We start from the raw sequence: 18326 nt of genomic DNA, 5'->3' as shown, positions 1-18326 counted from the left end.
GATAAAACTACCATGCAGGAATGGAGCGTGCTTTACTCTATTGCTATTAGAAATCTCTTGGTGTTGACACTTTTTAAAAAATAAACCTTCCAATATATTTTAACAAATGTTCTCCAGGCTACACAAAATAATAATAGAGCCCTACACATACAGTATATGTGGACATTTCTGCCCATTCTTACCTTTTTGTTACGTTTCATTTTGGTAATTAACAGGAAGTCATCAAAAAGGAAGAGGTAGACATCAAGGAACCTTGTACTTTCTGAAGAGATAAAAAATCCAAACAATAGCATGAGGATTTGTGCTTTTGAATCTAAAGCAGGTTTGTGTAAGAGCATGCATCTCACTTTTAGATTGGAATGACTTAAGTTTCTTCTGAAATACCTTTTATTAAAGCTTGTGTATTTTTGATGATACTGTGTATGAAACATTTGGTTTTTATAGGTGCTTTTGAAAAAGAAAAAGGATTCCCATTCTGGCCTGCTATTAATTACTCTTCTCCTTTTTTTTTTTGTTCACATAAACTCTATACTTGAAAGACCTACATCCTTGTGATCTTTGGGCATTTATACATGTGCTCCTGAAGTGGGGGTGCTTTAATTAGAGTACCTCCAAGACCCGCTCTAATTAAGGCTCCTAGAGCATAACGTGTATCAGCATGTCCACGCTGAGAAATGGCAGCAGGGGTGCTTGAACTAAAGTCATCAAATGAGCCTTAGTTCAAGTGCTCCTGCTGCCATTTTTTGGTGCAGGGATACTGATACATGTGACACCGAATTCTGCTGGAGCATGGTAATTACAGCTCTGAGGCACCATAATTAAGGTGCGTCAGAGCAGCCTCGCTGCACATGTATAGGCATCCTTAGTCATTAATATCTGTGGTATGTGCCAACTGCTTGGAAGACTGACAGTTTCTTATTACGAAATAGCTTGAATCACATTTGGAGTATCTTTGAACAGAGCTGCAAAGAACGGCTAGACCAAAAAATTCACACATGGGCACCAGGGAATTTTAGCCCTTTGGAAACTGCAGATATTTAAAGAAGGGATACTCTACTATTGCGCTGGTCCCTTAAAATAGTTATCCAAAAACTAACGCCTTCAGCTCATACTTTCACATTGATGAGATTATAAAGGCCCTGCAGAATCTAAAGAAAACAGAGTGGAATCAACTTCTATCAGTAGTGTGCAGATAAGGATAAATAGTTTAATAAATGTTTTTCATAGATTATTTTGTTATTTTATATGTGTGTATTTAGATGTAGAAATATTATTTTATATGCCCACATTTAGATGTCTTCAGGTATAAAGCCCCAGTTCCAACTGGAGTGTGTGTAGATATGCCATAGTTTAAAGAATAAGTAATGTTTTAAAAGAGGGTTGGAACCCCAAGAAGTCTACATGTCTGTGAATTATTTAGAGTTTTTGGGGTCTCTTAGTTGCACTGGACTCCCAGATTGGATCTAGTGCTTCAATCCACCTTTAAGAGAATCCCTCCATTGGTTTCAAATCCTATCTTTATATTTTCTTGCATGCCCATGTCTCATTACTATCTTTTCCAGAATCACTTCCTCTCTGTCCTGTGCACATCCTTTTCTGTCTAGTTGCATTGTCTCTCTCTCCTCTGTTGGCAGCAACATAGTAATTACTGTGCTATCACTATTCGCCTGCTACATTCTTCAGCCTTCCCTCCCCAGTCTCTTCACCCCTCCTGTTACTTTTGGTGCCTTGGATAGGACCACTCAACACAGAGAGCATTTAACAAAATCTAACTTCAAAAGGTTTGAAGCCATTAAGTGATTTCACTTGCATAATGTTTGTTTAGGAACATGGTGTCCTAAAACAAATTTCAACTCTTTGTCTTAAAGATCAGAATGCGATGGCCCCATCCTTCACTTGCAGTCAGGGTAGTAGTAATCTTTCAGAATCCGTGCTCATTCTGAAATGTTTTGGTTTAAAAACTAATTAATTTACTGTGGCTTCTTAAATTAATGACAGTAACTAGAAGTTATAATTATACGTTACGGACTGGCCACTTGCTAGAAGGTTGTGGAAACAGAGACACCCTATTTTATCTTGCCAGCCATGCAAGACACTAGAAGCAGATGAGGTGGCTTGAGATCTTGCTTCCTCGGGCCGTTTTAAGGCCAAAACCTGGTATAGTTTCTGCTGTAGCACCTTGTTGCTTAGCTAGTCATAACCAGGGATCCTAGTTTTCTGTGGGGAAAAAGCAGAACATTTCCATTTAAAAACCACAAAAATCCACGTCTTTCTGTGACCTACTGAAAGCGCAGTGATGTCCCATGGCAAGTGGCACCATTTCTGCTTTTATTTTTGCCACGTTTTTTGCCCCCCTGCCACTGATTGGCCAGGATGCAAAGTTGTGGCAAAAATAAGAGAGCAGAAATGCCACTTTGTTTTTGGTCGGTCATGGAAAAACATGGATTCTGTGTTTTTTCCATGGTTTTCCATGGCAAACAAACAAGATTTCCTGGTCATAACATTTATCATAGTGTTGCCTAGATTATGTAGGGCTAAATTGTTTCTTGCATCCTCTATGCAAGGATCATTGTATATGTCAGCTATCCTTACCACGTTCTTCATTAGCTTCCACTTCCTACAGTGGCTGCAGCTAATTTTTCAAGATCTCTTTATTTGTGGATAAGGTACTGTCAATTTGACCAGGTATTCCTTATAAAAGCCTACAAATAGCTGATTCTTTGGTGGGAGTTTTAGTTTTGAAAGTGGGAAGACTTGTAGTCATTCCAAAGATTTTCCACTGTAAATTCCCTGTACGTGGACCACTCACCAGAAATCCAGTTTCCCACACATATGTATATCTTATACTTGAGCCTGAAGATTAGAGCATTTCCCTCAGGCATGTGTAGTATATTAGGCTGATGCAGGGATTAAAGCTGGTGGCAGGTTTAGATTAGGATGCTAGCCCATGTCTATTTGTTTCTTATAGCCTCTAGCATAAGTTTTCAGTTATACCAGTAGAAGGAAACATTTGGTTCATGGGAAGTCTGTCAATGTAAACATATTTCTTAGGATGAACATTTTATGTAGTATTCTTTCAGCTTTAAGGCTTAGCAAAGAACAACCCCATTTGAGAGAATGGCTTTAGTTTAAACAAAGTTAGGTACCTTAAATGATAGACATGTGGCTCAGAGAACTTCAGCCCACCTCAACATCGGTATGTGTGAATGCATTTAAATCTATCTTTGGGACATACTTTTTCCCCATTGTTCAGCATTGCACTGAATTATGTTTTTCATTTTCATCTTGAAAACGGAAAAAAAAGTCAAACCATGCAGATTACTCATTCGTTTGGCAGCTTAACTGTTTCTCCTCCTTTGTATGACATACTGTCATTTTTGTTTTCCTCATCCCCATGTCTAGTTAATATATGGGGACATAGATTTATTTTGCACCAACCATATACTATATGATTCTGTAAAGCTAACTCTTAAGTAAAATTTACCTGCTAGAGCTAACTTCCCTTCATGAAGAAGATGCCTGTTTGTGGAAGACAGGATGTTTTCACTTAGGTTATCTCTCAAAGTATGTTTCAAACACTTGAAAGAAAGAAAGAAAGAAACAGAGTATCACACAGATTTGATTAAGAACTGAAAAGTTACCATTGTTAGAATCTGGGAACAGTCTTAGAATATTAGTATTATAGGCTATTCAGGTTCAGATCAAGCTAAATCAGCTAACAACAAATCATGACCTTGTTTCAGCAGTACTATGGATTAAACAAGTTTAGTTTTTTGAAATGTCACACTAGGATCTTCTTTTCTAGGTTGAGCACTGCACATGAATTGAAATAATCCTTAAGTGAGTCCCACTTGGCAATGTTATGGTAATGCTACTTAAAGGCCAGCTGCAATCAAGGGAAGATCAAGAGGTGACCACAAGGGTGAGGAGTTTACACAGCAGAAAGCAGAACACATTCCCATGGAAAAAAAAAACCCACCTCATATTTTACATATTCTACTAATGTTGATGTGAATGTCTTTGGTTCAGCTGTGGGAGGGAAGAAGATGAAAAATACTGCACAGCTCTATTTTGAAACCATATTAAAAGAAACAAAGAAATCATATTAACTGTACTTATCCAAATTATTCTTTGGTTACCATATTTATTTAGCTGTCTGAATGAATTCCCAGGGACACTTGGAACAGATGCCTTCCCAATCTCAGAGCCAAGTGAGGTAAGAACTTGCCTTGCCTTCCAAAGAGCCAATCCTGAACTTCTGGAACATGAAAGGCTGTTGCAGAAGATGAGATGTGGAAGCAGCAGTCGGAAAATACGTTGACTGAGTTCACCTTTCCCACCCTGATCTCATATGAGGAAAACTAATCATATGCATGGTGTTTACAGGAACGGGACCTAAAACTGTAAGCTCTTCTTTGCACAAGTATTTACCCAGCACCCACTACTTTGGGGATCATGACTGGGGACTTTAGAGATGACAGTCCTACAATAATTATTCCATCATTATCATAATACAATAATAATACTGTAGATAATGGATTGAGTAGATCTGCCTAAGTGCTCTATAACAGTCTTCAACTAACCTTAGACCACAGTGCTAAGATATGGCAGATGTGGATGCTAAGTGCATGCTTTCTTCAAAGTGAAAGCTATGAGAATATCGCTTAAATATTGCTTGAAAAACTTCTCACCTCTGGAACAAAGAACCTTTTGTCACGATCCCAAAGTTGAGGCCAAATGATCACCTCCTGCAGCTGTCTGCATTTCTGAAAATTGTCCAACCACTTTACTTTACCTTCAAGATCCCCTGAAAGAGATAACATGCCATTTATTCACATATTCCACCATAATGGACCCAAACCCATTATGCTGACTGCTGACCAGTGATTCCAGTGGAAGCTGAAGAATGATGTGAAATCCTGGCCCTGTTGATATTAGTAGCAAAACTCATTTTGACCTCAGTGGGGCCAAGACAGGTTTGCATTTGCTGTTGAATACAGGTATTGTATGTACCAACCTTATATGCAAATGGTTTTTCATTTTGTCTTGTTTTGCTGTGTTTTAAACATTCAAATGCCTCTTAACAATTGGAGCCCAGATTGAAGTCTGCTGCTTGGAGAAAGTTATTTATTAGTTTAATTATAAGGAAATTAGCTTATGTGTAGGGCCTCCAAAGACTGTTAGAACTGGCCAGAGTCTTTAAAAGGAAACTTGAAAAAAGAAATTATTATAGCATGTTACTGGATCTCAGGCTAGCTGGGACTTTAGTCCATATGTAAAGAGAACAGCATGCATGAAGTCTTTAGAGGATCAGAGCCTTAATGAACAAAGCCATTTAAAGGACAACTAAATTTGCATGTAGAGTGATTTTGTTGTACATTCATAACATGAAAGGGAGTGCTGGAGGTAAAGATATTCCTTGTTCCATCTCACCAAGTTAAATCATGGTATCTCTACTTTACACATGAAGACAGGAAGATCAGGCGCTAGATCCACAAGAGGATTCAAGTACTTAAGTTCCACAAACCTGCCACTTTACGGCGCCAAAGTCCAAAATGTGCATTCTCAAAACCTTTGATTAGCTGGTGTCTAACTTTAGAAGTACCTGACATTTTTGGTACCTAATTTTTTCACCAGTGAAGCTTGTTGAACACTTGAAACTACATTTCTGGGCATGCCCAGTTGCCTCAGTCCTGATAGTGCTGACTAGCTAGGTGACTGAATCCATCTGATTCCATAAACTAGTCAAAGGAAACCTACCTCATCTGCAGGACCTGACACTCTAGGTTTTTTAATAACATACCTACTACTAGATCACAATGTGTATGTGAAATGCAGAGGACTTTTACCTAGTAGCTCAGTGATCAGAGCACCCACCTGGGAAGTGGGGTAGCCTAGATTCAAATACCTTCTTTGCCTAAGGGAATTTGACAACCTGGAAGGTTAAAATTAAATACCTGCCTACTGCATATTTGAGGATGGGAGTCTCAATCCCTCCTGAGGAAGCTGTTCCACTTGGCATGGAAAAATTAAATGTTCATTGGATAAGAGAGGGAGCATACAAGCAAAAGCATGAAGAACTCTGTAGCCTACATGTTTGGGCACATGCTTGTGAGACTTTGGTCCTTTTCCCCTGCTCTAATCAGTGTTCACATATTTGATATCAAGTGGTTATGGCAGCAGGCAGTGGAATACAGGTTCTCCCTTTCCTCCCCGTGGGGGAGTACCCTACCTGTTTGGCTTGTCATGCATATCCTCTCTCTTTCATTCTGCTCCAATGAATATATAATTATTTAATGAAAACTGGAACATGTTGTAAGACATACTATAACCTGATGTTTAAAGCATTCATTCAGAGATGCAGGTTCAAATCCCGCCTAGCAGAGAAGGAAATTGAACAGTGGTCTCCCACATCCAAAGTGGGTGCTCTAAGTACTATTGGAGAAAAAGAGGTAGGGAGTGAGGGGAGGATTTTTCTCTGGCACGGGTTGTATGCAAAAGAGATGGTGTAGATAGACCTAATTCCAGGAGGGTTCAGGGCTGTGAACTCCAGTTGGAGAAAAGGCACTTTACACTGGGTAATATGGGAATGCCCAAGTGCTGAAGAGGGGTGAAATTTAAGATATACCCCTCTTCTTAGTGTTTCCTATTGGGTACTTTATGGAGCTCCCTCCCCTGTATGCTGGTTCTCATGGATCCCTTTCTTTTGTGCATTGCACATAATTCAGGGCCATACATTTTGCTAGGCAGCTTGGCACTTAATGGCTAAGCCTTGCCGAACCCAGGTAAGTCCTTTACTGGATCTAGTGATAAGCCTCTTACCAGAATTGCTTCCTGATTCAGAGTCCTGTGCAGAGATCAGTAGGCCAGGCATTTTGCCAGTTGATGTATTCGCTATCTATTCATATCCTCTGACATCAATGGGAGTTGTATCAGGCTACTGGATAATAGATAGCTCTTATAATGAATTTTATAGCCTTTAGACATTTACAGCCCAGATAATAGATTCCAGGAAATGACAGAAATAAAACGTTATTTATGTAAAACAGAATCCAGGATTAAACTGTCTGGGCCCACCCATTATTTTCTGCACAAGCTGCAGAAAATTTTCCTTAGATGAGATTGCTTCCTAGCGCCTTACATTTTAGGACTGTAATTTGGGAAAGGTCATTGGCATAATAAGTCCCAAATTTGTGGAAATTAATTCTCTTAAGGCTTAGCTCCTCCAAATCCTTCCTAGATGCAAATCCATCTCAAAGACCTCTTTGTCTAAGACTTTCCTTGATTCATTCCAATTTGTGAGCTGCTCACCACTGTCTGCATGTCGGTGCAAAAGATTCTGTGTAAATACATGTGTCTGACTGATTTATATATCTCAATACCACGTGGAAGGGAGCCTTTGACAAGGGAAATGTGGTGACAGCTAATTTCAAGGAAGAGGAAGGGCTCAAAGGGGAGAGAACATTTTTCATGCTCCATCTCCATTGTAAGCAGCAAAAATGGAGTTGAGTCCCACGTATATCATTGCTGAGTAGCTCAGAGAAACTTGACTTCATTTCAGCTACTTACGTATGGACTTTTCCACCTTTTCCTTAATAGAACAGATGGTGACTTTCTCTGTTGAGTCATTACTTCTTTTCCAGATGTTGTTGAGGAGGAGGGGATATCGGGTCAGTCGATGTAAAGGAGCAACTAGCAGTTCTGTCAAATGTAGCCGTTTGCACTGTTCATGTTGTTCGCACCACTACTGAATACAAAGGAAGTGTATTTTCAGATCAAAGGCTTAGGTCTTTTCTCTGGCTAAGAGTTAATAACCAATTTTCTGCACTGGCAGTTGACTGAAATAAAATGGATGATGAACTTCTCATACTGTAAGAGCCCAACCCAGAACCTAGTAAGGTCAGTAGAAAGGCTCCCGTTCATTTCAAAAGTGCTGAATCAGTCCCACTGGTATATATTCTGGATATATAATTTTGGTGGTGTTAGGGTAATGTTGTAGCCATAACAGTCCAGGAATTATGCAAAAGGCAAGGAATTTTGTGGTTGATATCTTTTATGGGATCATGCAGTTGGTTCAGTAAAGGATATCACCCACAACAATCCTTCCTAAGTTCCCCATTTCTGACACTGCAACAATTACTGTAGCAAGTAATTCTTTTGTTCACTACACCACTGAAGTTCACCATGAACTATCTTAATATAATTTGTTTTTGGGACATTCCTTATCTCCAGCTTTTGATTGCTTTGACTTTAAATGCATGTCTGCAGCTCCTGTTGTTATTAAGGAGTTGCAGCTATTTCAAACCCTGGAGGCTATGGTTCATGCAGTATTCCTGGTTGCCACAAGGGGGCTTCTTGCAGGACTAGAGTTTGCATATGAGTGAGCTCATTTTACAAAATAAAAAGCAGGGAAAGTTTTAAGATGGTCATTATTTAGCATGTATATAGTGTGATTTGTCCATAATAAAACTGTCAAGAGCCCATTCAAAGCAGTCTGTGATCTAAATTCTCCATGATCTAAGTTCAGTGCAAATCCAGATTGATTCCCCTAGATATATGCAGTGTAATTCAAAGCAGAATTGGCCTACTGACCTAACTTCAGAAATCCATAAATGATAACTATTCTGCACTGGCAAGAGTGAGTTACAAAGGATGAAAAAAATCAAGTATAGTAGAGAGCTGGGTATTTAGAACTTGATTTATCTGGAAAGCCAATTAATTGTATTAACAAAACCATCAGCCTGCAATTGAGTTTGGCTCAATGGCAAGGCAATTTTGTGTTTATTTACGAGTGCTTTGAGATTTTAAAGCATTACACAGTACCGTATCTTGTTTTTAATATTTGCTGTGAAGTACTGATATTAAAGTATAGTTTTCAGTACTTCATACGGTGGCGTTTAATTATCTAAAAAACCTGATTATCTAGAACTGATGGTGACACTAAGTATTCTGGATAATTGGCTTTCTGCTGTATGTAATTATGGTGCTTTTGCGTTAGCCTCCCAGCTTCTTGCTTCCTCCCACTTGATTTGAAATATATTTTGTTTTCTTGTATCTCAGGAAGTTAAAAAAGACATTTACATCAAGGAGTTGTTGTTTTATGTACATCCTACACTGTCAAGGGATTTTGTTCTCTCTGAAGTGGGTCACAGAGAAAGCAATGCTTTCTTCCTACTTGGATACCTAAAGTATGCCTTTGGAGATGCACTGAAGACTCGTGAAAGCATGCAAAAACATGGCCATGTTCTTTTATTGCATACATCATTTTGGCACTTCATGCAGGCCCTCTTAACTTCCCCTTGTTAAAAGAATTCAGGCTCAGAATGAATTTAAGAAGTGTGGATCTTATTCTGAATCTTGTACATGTAACAAATGAAGTTATCATGTGATTCTGGACAGGGCTTCAACAGATGCAGCTTCTGTGGCAAAAGGACCATAATACCCTCTTCCATCCCCCCAGAAGATAGCTTGAGGTATTTGTTCCCTTGTTCTAACTCTTTTGAGTCTTGATTGGATTTTACTAGATCACAAACTCATGGTCTCAAGTGGTTATGTGAAAAACTGTTTGAATTCTTGGTGTTGACAAATGCTGTAGGCAGTGACCAGCTCCCTTCCAGCTTCCGCATGTTCTGAGTCTACAACTCTTATGGGCTGGCATGTAGACCATTTATTTGTGTAAGTAAGCAATAGTTTTTAGGAATAGTGCCATTATCTGTGTAGCTACTACTTTTATACCATTCAGTGGCAGTAGGAGTTCACAGTTTGCACCCTAAAATAGTGACTACTTTGGCCAATTACATTTTGAGTCCGAAGTGAAAGCTAATTCTAACACTTAATATTTCTATACACAATTAACAATATAAACTGAATGCTCATCAGAATAATAAGTTGATATTGAAAAAGTACTGCATGAACATATTGGGTAAAATCCCAGTACCTTTCAAGTCAAAGGAGAAGTTGCCATTGAGGAAAATGGAATTAGGGTTTTATCAACTCAGTGGTGATTTTTGCAGAAGAAATGATATGATAGTATTTAAAACAGTATTGCTTTCAGTCCCCCTTTTCAATCTATTTTAAAGTACTTTCATAGGATATGGTAACTAAAAGCTCTAAATGAGAGGGGGAAAATGACAACAAAACCATCACTTTACTTTCAGGTACATTCCAAAATCTTCTCTCTGTCTCAGGTTCTCCAAGTAAAAGACAGCTGAGGTGTAATTAAGGCAATAAATCTGGTGGGTTTGACAGAGGTTGCCATGGAAATACTGCAAGACAAAAAGGTTCAGAAGTTTAACAAAAGTGAAAAGGGAGGACATCATGGCAAAAGGAGAAATAAATGGATAAGGAGTAAATTGTGCTCAAATTTTGCTTCAAAGAAGAAAAATGGGGGTATAACAAGTGGTAAATTTGTTAAAGAAAAATGCTTCCTGGTAGAACTCTTGCCATTTTACATGTTTTCATGGTGTTCGTTGACTTTATTTGTGTATAAAATGTAAACGTAGGTAATAAAAATGCTAGACTATGCAACAGCTTTACATAGCTTCACATTTAAGGATCTTCTAATGTACATACTGTGCATGTTGATGGCTCTGAAAAGCATCAGGTGGAGCCTTATAATGCCAATGAAGTCAATGGCAGAACTCTCGACTCCAGTGAAGCTAGAATTTTACTTACTGACGCCTACTCTCCAAAACGCCTGAAATCTAAGATAGTAGGAGCAGGAGAGCCACGAGGAATACCGTATTTGCCTTTCTTTTTTTTTTCTTCCTAAAGAGATGCAGGAATTGCACAGGTGGCATATGTGAATATCCACATTTCTGTCCTCTGGGATAGTGTCTATCTTAGCATTTTTCAGGAAGTCTTCTGGTGTAGCTCCAGCTGCAGCTAGCTCAAAGTAAGATACTTTTTTCCTGTGTACATTACTGTTTCTACTGTTGCTACCACTACTGAATCCCACAGAAATGACTAGATTGGTGGAAGAGTCCCTGAAAATTGCTAGTGTAGGCATCACTGGAGGACAAAAAATCAGAGGGACTGGAGGGTAGGAAGTGCTCAAGAAGAAGGGAATAGCTGCTTTCAGCTGCCTGCTGATCAGGAGCATGGCAATACCTTTCTCCCACTGATCTAGTACAGTGACTTGACAAAAAAAAAAGTGATCGCAGATGGGAGGAAATAGGGGGCTGATAAGGGAGGCATCTAGAGAAAATAATATAGGGAGGAGAACATGGCACAGGGAAAAATAAAGAAACATATTTGATGTGTGTAGACTCAGAATGGTTATGCCATATACAGGGATGTGATGTATATTTAAACAATACAGGAAGAAATGACTTTAGGTCAGGACTCCTCCCATACTCTTTATATATAGTTTTTCTGATGGGCATTAGCAATGACAGTCCCAGTGAGGAAAGTGAAACTCCAATCTGACTAGTTAAGAAATTTCAGTGTGATGGGGGTAGGTTTTAGGGCAGTAGGTGTAGTAAACATGCATGTAAGTTTGCAAAGGGAGTGGACAGCTCTGCTTGTTCTGGATGAGCTCTCTTAAAACAAGTTTAACAATGTGATGGGTGTGACCTCCCCTCCGGTTTTACACTACTTCAGTAGAAATAAAATGTAGTCATGAAAGTTGTTTTCTAAGTGATCTGCCTAACCTCCAGCTATGCTGCTCTGACATGAAGGAGATATTTATAGAAAGAGTATATAGAGAAAAAGCTTTATAGAAACCTCATCTGTGCAAGAAGGAATATTCTCAGGTGCTGATCTGAAGGCTTACCCATGAGAAGTAAGCACCCTCACACATCCTGTCTAATATCATGTCTCTTTTGCTTCAACTGCAAAGTGCATTTTTTTACCTTCTCTTTCTGACATAAGTGCATTTTAACATATATATTTTAAATAGAAAAAGCCCTACCAAGGCAAGATAGTCCACTGCACTTACTTCTACCCCTAGGGGGATGCTGAGCGAACAACAGCACATGACAGATGTTGGTTTCATTGCTTAATGCACTAATAGCAGGCACTGGGATACTATGGGGAGGAGTGTGCTATAAGTATCTACATAGAACAGCATATTGTGTTCCTTAAAGCCTGTTACCTTTGTGAGCATGGAGATGAAATCCAGGGAGGATTCAGATTTGTTGATATAATCCTTAATGATTTGGAAAAAACTTGTCACAAAACTGAGACTCACCTAGTTAAAGAAAGAAAAACAGTCTGATTTAATCATCTGAGCTTTATTTTCATTGCTGCTTACTTATAAAGTCCCCATACTGCAATAGAGACCATGCCTACTGGATCCCGGTGTGCATGCACTGAATTCTATTGAACTCTAGCAAGGCAACCAGAATTATGCGCCATGTACTTAAATTGATCAGAAGTTAAAACATAACTATTAAAAACATAGGCAAACATGCATTTACATCTTGTTAAGCTCTGCTTGGCAAACATACTGTAACTAGATTACACGTTTCCAATTAAACTTATTGTTAAACAGTAGTTATTAAAAAAAAAAAAAAGACACAGCTCTCCACTGGGAACTATAGCAAACCAATGATTTGCATGAGGGTGATGCTGATCTGATGTGACAGAGCACTGTAAATGATCAATGAAATCTTTAAATCCATCTGGAAAGAGACTCATTTTTTTATTTGCCCTTATTTTGCATTACTGAAGGTGGTAAAAAAAATCCTTTAAAGGTGCAAAGGAAGCTGAATATAGGAACTACCTTGGTAAGCAATGAATTCTTGCAACAAAGTTCATTTAAACATGTTTTTGGTGGGACAAAAAGTCTCCTATCTGAACCTCCACACTTTGTGCAGACAGAGTGGTTACCTTTGTGAAGCCTGTATTTACCACATTGTGAAATTTACGTGCTCACAGTATTCCTCTATATGGAGAACAGAAAAATGGCTCCTGGCTCTCAGATACCACTATGCACTATTTGAAAACACAGGCATTTTAACTGCAACCACTGTGTTTTTTTTTAGCACGTATGTAAGCCCACAGCTTTTGTGGGGGAAGGTTGTTTTTGGTATAGTATTTACTCTTTCATTTTGGCAAGGCCTATTTTATATAATGAATAGCACATATTTATGACAAGGGTTTCAGTGCAGTACCTGTTTTTTGCCCACATTTGACCATTATGGGAGTCACTATATTTAGATGCAAAGAAGTGTTTTTAAAAAAGGTTACAGGAAAAGTACAGAAGTCTTAAATCATGAGTATATTCCACTCAATTCTGGAATATTTTTATCCTTTAAATTGTACACAATGCCTCTTTCCCCTCAATCAAAGACAGGGAAAGATACAGATCTGATGCATTTTTGACATTTTAGCTAATCTGTTTGGACACCACAGGTTTTGAAGTGGTAAGTGCAGCAACAATTATTATTTTTATCATTTCTCACTATGAGATTTGAGACTGAGGCCTCTTGGGCTTGGCACTGCATAAAAACAATAAGAAACAGTCCTTGCCCTAAAGACAGTAGAGGATAAATAGATAAGAAATACAGTGGGTGGAAGAAGAAACAAAGATGTAGAAAAGTGCAGTGATTTGACTGAGATCACACAGCAGGGTGGCATAGCGGGGGAACTAAACTGGTCACCCCATTCCTAAGCCAGTGCCCCAGGCACCATTGTTTTGTAATAGAGACAAAGCTTATTATGCTGAAAGCACTAAGAAATGCAAACTACTTAATTCTCCCAATCCTTATTACAGAAGACAAATCCTTCCTATGTTAACACAGAAGAAACAACAAAAAATGAAATGTGAATGGTCATGTTAAATCTGTAACAGTAAGGACAAAGCTCATGACAACATTTTTCTCAGTAGGTGAGATCTGATTTTAGTGACCACCTTTCTTAGCTGTCTTTCTGAAGGTCATACACTCCGGTCTCTCTTTATGTGAGGGTTGCGTTCCAAAAACACCTCGCATAAAGCAAATTTGCATAAAGCGAATCCATTATTACACGTAATTAATAGAGATATATACGAGCCTCACTCTACTACCCCCCAACCATGACAAATTCAAACAGTAATCACACAATACAATAACTGCTGTGCGGAAAGGCTGCGAGCAGTGGCACACACAGGGGGTGTGTTGCCAGGGCAGTGTGGGGTGGGCTGGAGAGGCACCTGGGGCAGGGAAGCAGGGTGGCAGGGAACACTGGCTGCTCGCTGCTCCTGGCTCTACCCTACTTCCCTTCCCTGGATGCCTCTCTAGCCCAGCAGGCACAACCCAGTGCAGCTGGGCTCAGTGGGGCTGCACAGAGAGGCTATGAGCTCCCTGGTGCATCGGGTCATGCCCACTGGGCTGCGGAGGCACCTGGGGCAGGGAAGCAGGGAGGCAGAGAATGGCGGCTGCTCGTCCTGGACTGCCCTGGGGCTGCGCCTCCTGTGCCTGCTGCTCTTTGAGGAGAGCAGCCCCTTGCCACAGGAGATGGGTGGCCAGGGTAGAGGGGTGTGGGGCACTGGGACCAGGCAGAGAGAGGAGCCAAGCCGGGCCCAAGATCGGGGCCAGGGCCCACTGCGCCTGTGCATCTGCCCCTTCCCCCTGGAACTGTGCGCCACAGTCTGGATCTGGCCCTCTCTGTCCCCCAGTGAGCCACCAGACACTCTGTCCTGCTCCCCACTTGGGCCCTGCAGCTGTGGCCCTGGACCCCAAGCACCTCCTGGCTGGACAGCAGTCCCAGCCCTGCCCAGCTTCCTCCCTACAGGGGCCTCAATTCCCCTTTCCCCCTGCCATTTACCTGCCAGAGCTGTCCTTGAGGCTACTGGGGGCCATGTGTATGTACTGTACATGCGCATGGCACCCCCTGTCTCTCCGCCTGCCTTCCGCTTTCTCCCAGCTCCCTGCAGGCTGGAAGTCTGCCAGCCTGCAGGAAGCTCATTGCCAGCTGACTTCGCATAAGGTCAGATTTTTTCTTGCACAAAATGAATTTCTGGTATAAATAAGGTCATTGTATATAAGCGAATTTGCACAAAACAAATTTGCATAAAGAGAGACCTGAGTGTAATGTGAATGTAATGTGTGTAAGAGCAGGAGGAACCAGGGGGCAGACTACTAACTCTTAATTTGGACTACAATTCCCAGAAACCCCCAAGGGGAGGAAGGGAAAAAGGAAGAGCAAAGATGAGGCTGGAGTAAGGGGAAGAGAGAGCAGTGTGCAGGTGGGACCTGGTTAGCCCTACACAGAGGAGTGCACAGTGGAGCTGGAGCTCTCACTGGCTGAGTCAGCCAGGACTGTGGACTAAACAAGCTGGACTCAGATTTGGGGGCAGCTGTAGGCTGCTGCTTGAGTGCTCTACTAAAGGCTTGTTAGGGTGTGGGGGGAAATTAAGAGGTGGGGGGGGGAGGGAATTAAGGTGCTGCATGTGTATGTTACCATAGTGCTAATTTTTTTTTTTTTACCTTTTATCTGTTCCCTTCCTTTGTCCCATTGGCTTGTGACCAAGGGTGGCAAAATGGTAAACCTGGCCAGTGGCTGGACTCCATTTCCCAGCAGCCCCTGCCCGCGTGGCTGGGGCTGGTTTCCATGGAGACCCCAGCAGCAGCCCTGCTGTGATAGCGTGAGGCCAGGGTTTCTGTGTCGCGCTGGCAGGGTGCACAGTAGGGCGTGGGGCTACTTCAGAGCCAAGGTTGGGATCTTGCAGTGGTGACAGCATGGTCCCAATCTAGGGCACAGCCGTGATCTGCGGTCTGCGTGCTCCGGGCAGGGACGTGTAGGCAGCAGATCGTGGCTCTGCCCCAGCTCCTTGCAGTGGTGACAGTGTGGTCTGGAGCCGGGGCAGAGCCGTGATCTGGATTATGCAGGCTGCAGATCATGGCTCTGCCCTGGATCTGGACCATGCTGTCACTGCCGCAAGACCCCAGCTCGGCTGGGGAGTGGGAGCGCTGGATGTAGTGTTGTGGCCACTTCTGCCATTTCCCCTTTCCACTTGCAGTCAGCTGGGGGGGGCACGTGCTAAGGTGACACCAGTCACCACGACTAAGGTGGCAGCAGTCACCCATGGTTATGACTCTGGCACAAGTTAGAGAAGGTTAGGGAATACTTTAACCTTCAGCAGCCACAAACAGGTCCCAAAGATTGCTAGCCACCAGTTGAAGAGAAACAGACCACAGCATGCTCAGCTCTCATTTTTCCACCCACTCATAGAAACTGAGGGGTCAATAGTATATGAGTCAACTATATCAGCTCAACATCTGTAAGATTTTTTTTTATGCCAGGGGAAACCTATAGCTTGAGAGGTGAATGTTCTGCCAGAAAATCACAGAGATTAATGTAACAGACACTCTTTGTGTCTATGCATTTGCTTGATAAAGGGAGCTTGCTGTTGTACAGGTCTTGCTAGCCTGATTGTTCTGCAATAATGTTTGTAATAATGGGGAATGCCCAAAACAATCCTTTAAAAAGGACTCTAAGAACGAATTTCAAATTCCGTATCATGATTACTTAAAAAAAAAAAAATTCAACAAAAGCCATATCCACAATTCAAATTGTTCTGTGCCTACTAGTGAACACATCTGAAAGTCATTTGAACTGATGACACCTTACCCAGCATTGATTTGCCAAAGCAGGAGAGAGAGTTGTTAGGATCGGGTTCAAGAACCAGGCTGTATGGGAGAGTTCTCTCTGTGTACTTTTGGTGGTTCTTTTGCTTTTTGCTTAAAAGATATTTATATTTTTTCTCACCTGGCTTAACTCCTCCAGATTTCCAAAAAGTCTCCGCAAATCCACTTCTAAGAAGAACTCATTGCTTTGCAGGTATTTTAAAGAATTCATAAATATCTTTAAAGAGAAAATAAATGCATATTATTTACTATCTATTTTACTTAAAAGTAAGTAACTAAAAGGTAGTGGAGGTGAGGGAGGTGGGGGGAAAGGTAGGGGTAGGAATTTATGGACCCTATGCTGCTTCTTAGGCTAGGCAGTTATTTGACTGATGGGCTACAAAATGGCTGTGCTTAAGTCACTTAAGAGAACTTTCCTGGCTTGTCCAAAGTTTAAATACTGGACCCTGAGAGCTGGCTCCATTCACCCACCTTTTCTACCATTCCCCCACCTCACTTGAATTCAGCAGCAGGGGAATAGTGGGCACGAGGGGCAGCAGCGGCAGTGGCACTTATATTCTGGGCTCCAGAGCTGCATGAAAACAGAGGCTTTGGGCCACAGTGATCATCTGGTGAGTTCAGAGCTTGTGGCACACACACAACTCTGCCAGGAGCTGTGCTGACACATTGGTGAGCTCAGAGATCTCATTGTGTGTGCCCAATAGCCAAAAGTGACTCTTGGGTTCATGATGGGTAATTCAATGCAACCCCAACTTAGAGAAAATGACTGGAGAAATATAAGTTATTTAGTAGAAGTAGTTGTTGTATGTAGGGGTGGGAAGGGCGTGAAGGCTCTAGGCCAGCTGTCAAACATGGCCCTTAGGCTGGATCCAACCCACAGAGCCCTGCCCTTTATCCCCCGGTGCTGCTCCTGGGTCTGAGCACACCTACATGGGGCACTGCATGCAGTGAATCGGCCCCACGGGCAAAGCCTGGGATATGTGCTACACATGGTGCCTGCCCCAGCTACTTTGGGATTGCCTGGGCAGGTGAGTGTGGTGTATATCCTGGAGTGGCTGAAATAGGCACTGCGTGCAGTGCAGTCTGGCTAGAGGCATGTAGCTGATCCCAGACCAGTTGGAGTGGGTCCTGGATTACATATAACACCCACTTCAGCTGAACTGCGCTCTACACAACCCCTGCCCTGAGATGCACACTGTACACAGTGCCCAGCCCACCTGCTGCAGTGCTGAGATGCATGCAATGCCTACTCCAGCAAATCTAGGAGTGGTGCTGCACGCAGCGCCTAAGCACACCATGCATTGCAGGTCCTGGCTAACTGGAATGAGCACCGCCTGCAGTACGGTTCCCAGAGCAGGTGCTGTGTACAGTGTGCATCCTGGAGTGGGTGCTACATGTAGTCTGGTGCCTACTCCAGCTGGTCCAGAATCTGTACTACATGCCCCCAACTGGACTGTGCTGCACATGGCACCTGTTCCAGCTGCCCTAGGAGCTGCATTGTATGTAGTACAGGTCACAGACTGGCTGGAGTGGGCTTGAATCTGGCATTCTTGAGAAGGGGAAGGAATCCATGAGTTTTGACACCCATGCTCTAGGCCTACCTTTATATTGGGCTCTAACTGCTGTGAGAAAGTAGTATGATTATGTTGAGGGAGGGCCTCGTGCAGAGAAAACTCAGATCAGATCAGATCAAATCAAATAAAATCAAATCAAATCAGAGGGAGCTTCAGTAGAATCAGTGGAGCATTTAATTGT

The 18326-nt window shown here is 41.8% G+C and overlaps 1 protein-coding gene across 2 annotated transcripts in view; it reads right to left on the bottom strand.

Moving 5' to 3' along the window:
• PLEKHG7 (pleckstrin homology and RhoGEF domain containing G7) overlaps positions 1-18326 on the bottom strand; it is a 67276-nt gene that overhangs the window by 16907 nt on the left and 32043 nt on the right. The window contains exons 8-14 of one of the 2 annotated variants that reach the window (XM_019480804.2): positions 16693-16788; positions 12095-12190; positions 10152-10265; positions 7570-7744; positions 4692-4807; positions 3485-3578; positions 183-262 (exon numbers count right to left, since the gene is read on the bottom strand). In XM_019480804.2, coding sequence (XP_019336349.1) covers positions 183-262; positions 3485-3578; positions 4692-4807; positions 7570-7744; positions 10152-10265; positions 12095-12190; positions 16693-16788 — 771 coding nt within the window. The remainder of the gene's footprint in view (positions 1-182; positions 263-3484; positions 3579-4691; positions 4808-7569; positions 7745-10151; positions 10266-12094; positions 12191-16692; positions 16789-18326) is intronic. The other variant, XM_019480805.2, reaches the window with a different exon arrangement.

This window comes from Alligator mississippiensis, chromosome 4 (genome assembly GCF_030867095.1).
Source record: "Alligator mississippiensis isolate rAllMis1 chromosome 4, rAllMis1, whole genome shotgun sequence".
Taxonomy (NCBI): domain Eukaryota; kingdom Metazoa; phylum Chordata; order Crocodylia; family Alligatoridae; genus Alligator; species Alligator mississippiensis.
The sequence above is the reverse complement of the archived record's forward strand: the minus strand, read 5'-3'. Positions and strand labels throughout refer to the sequence as shown.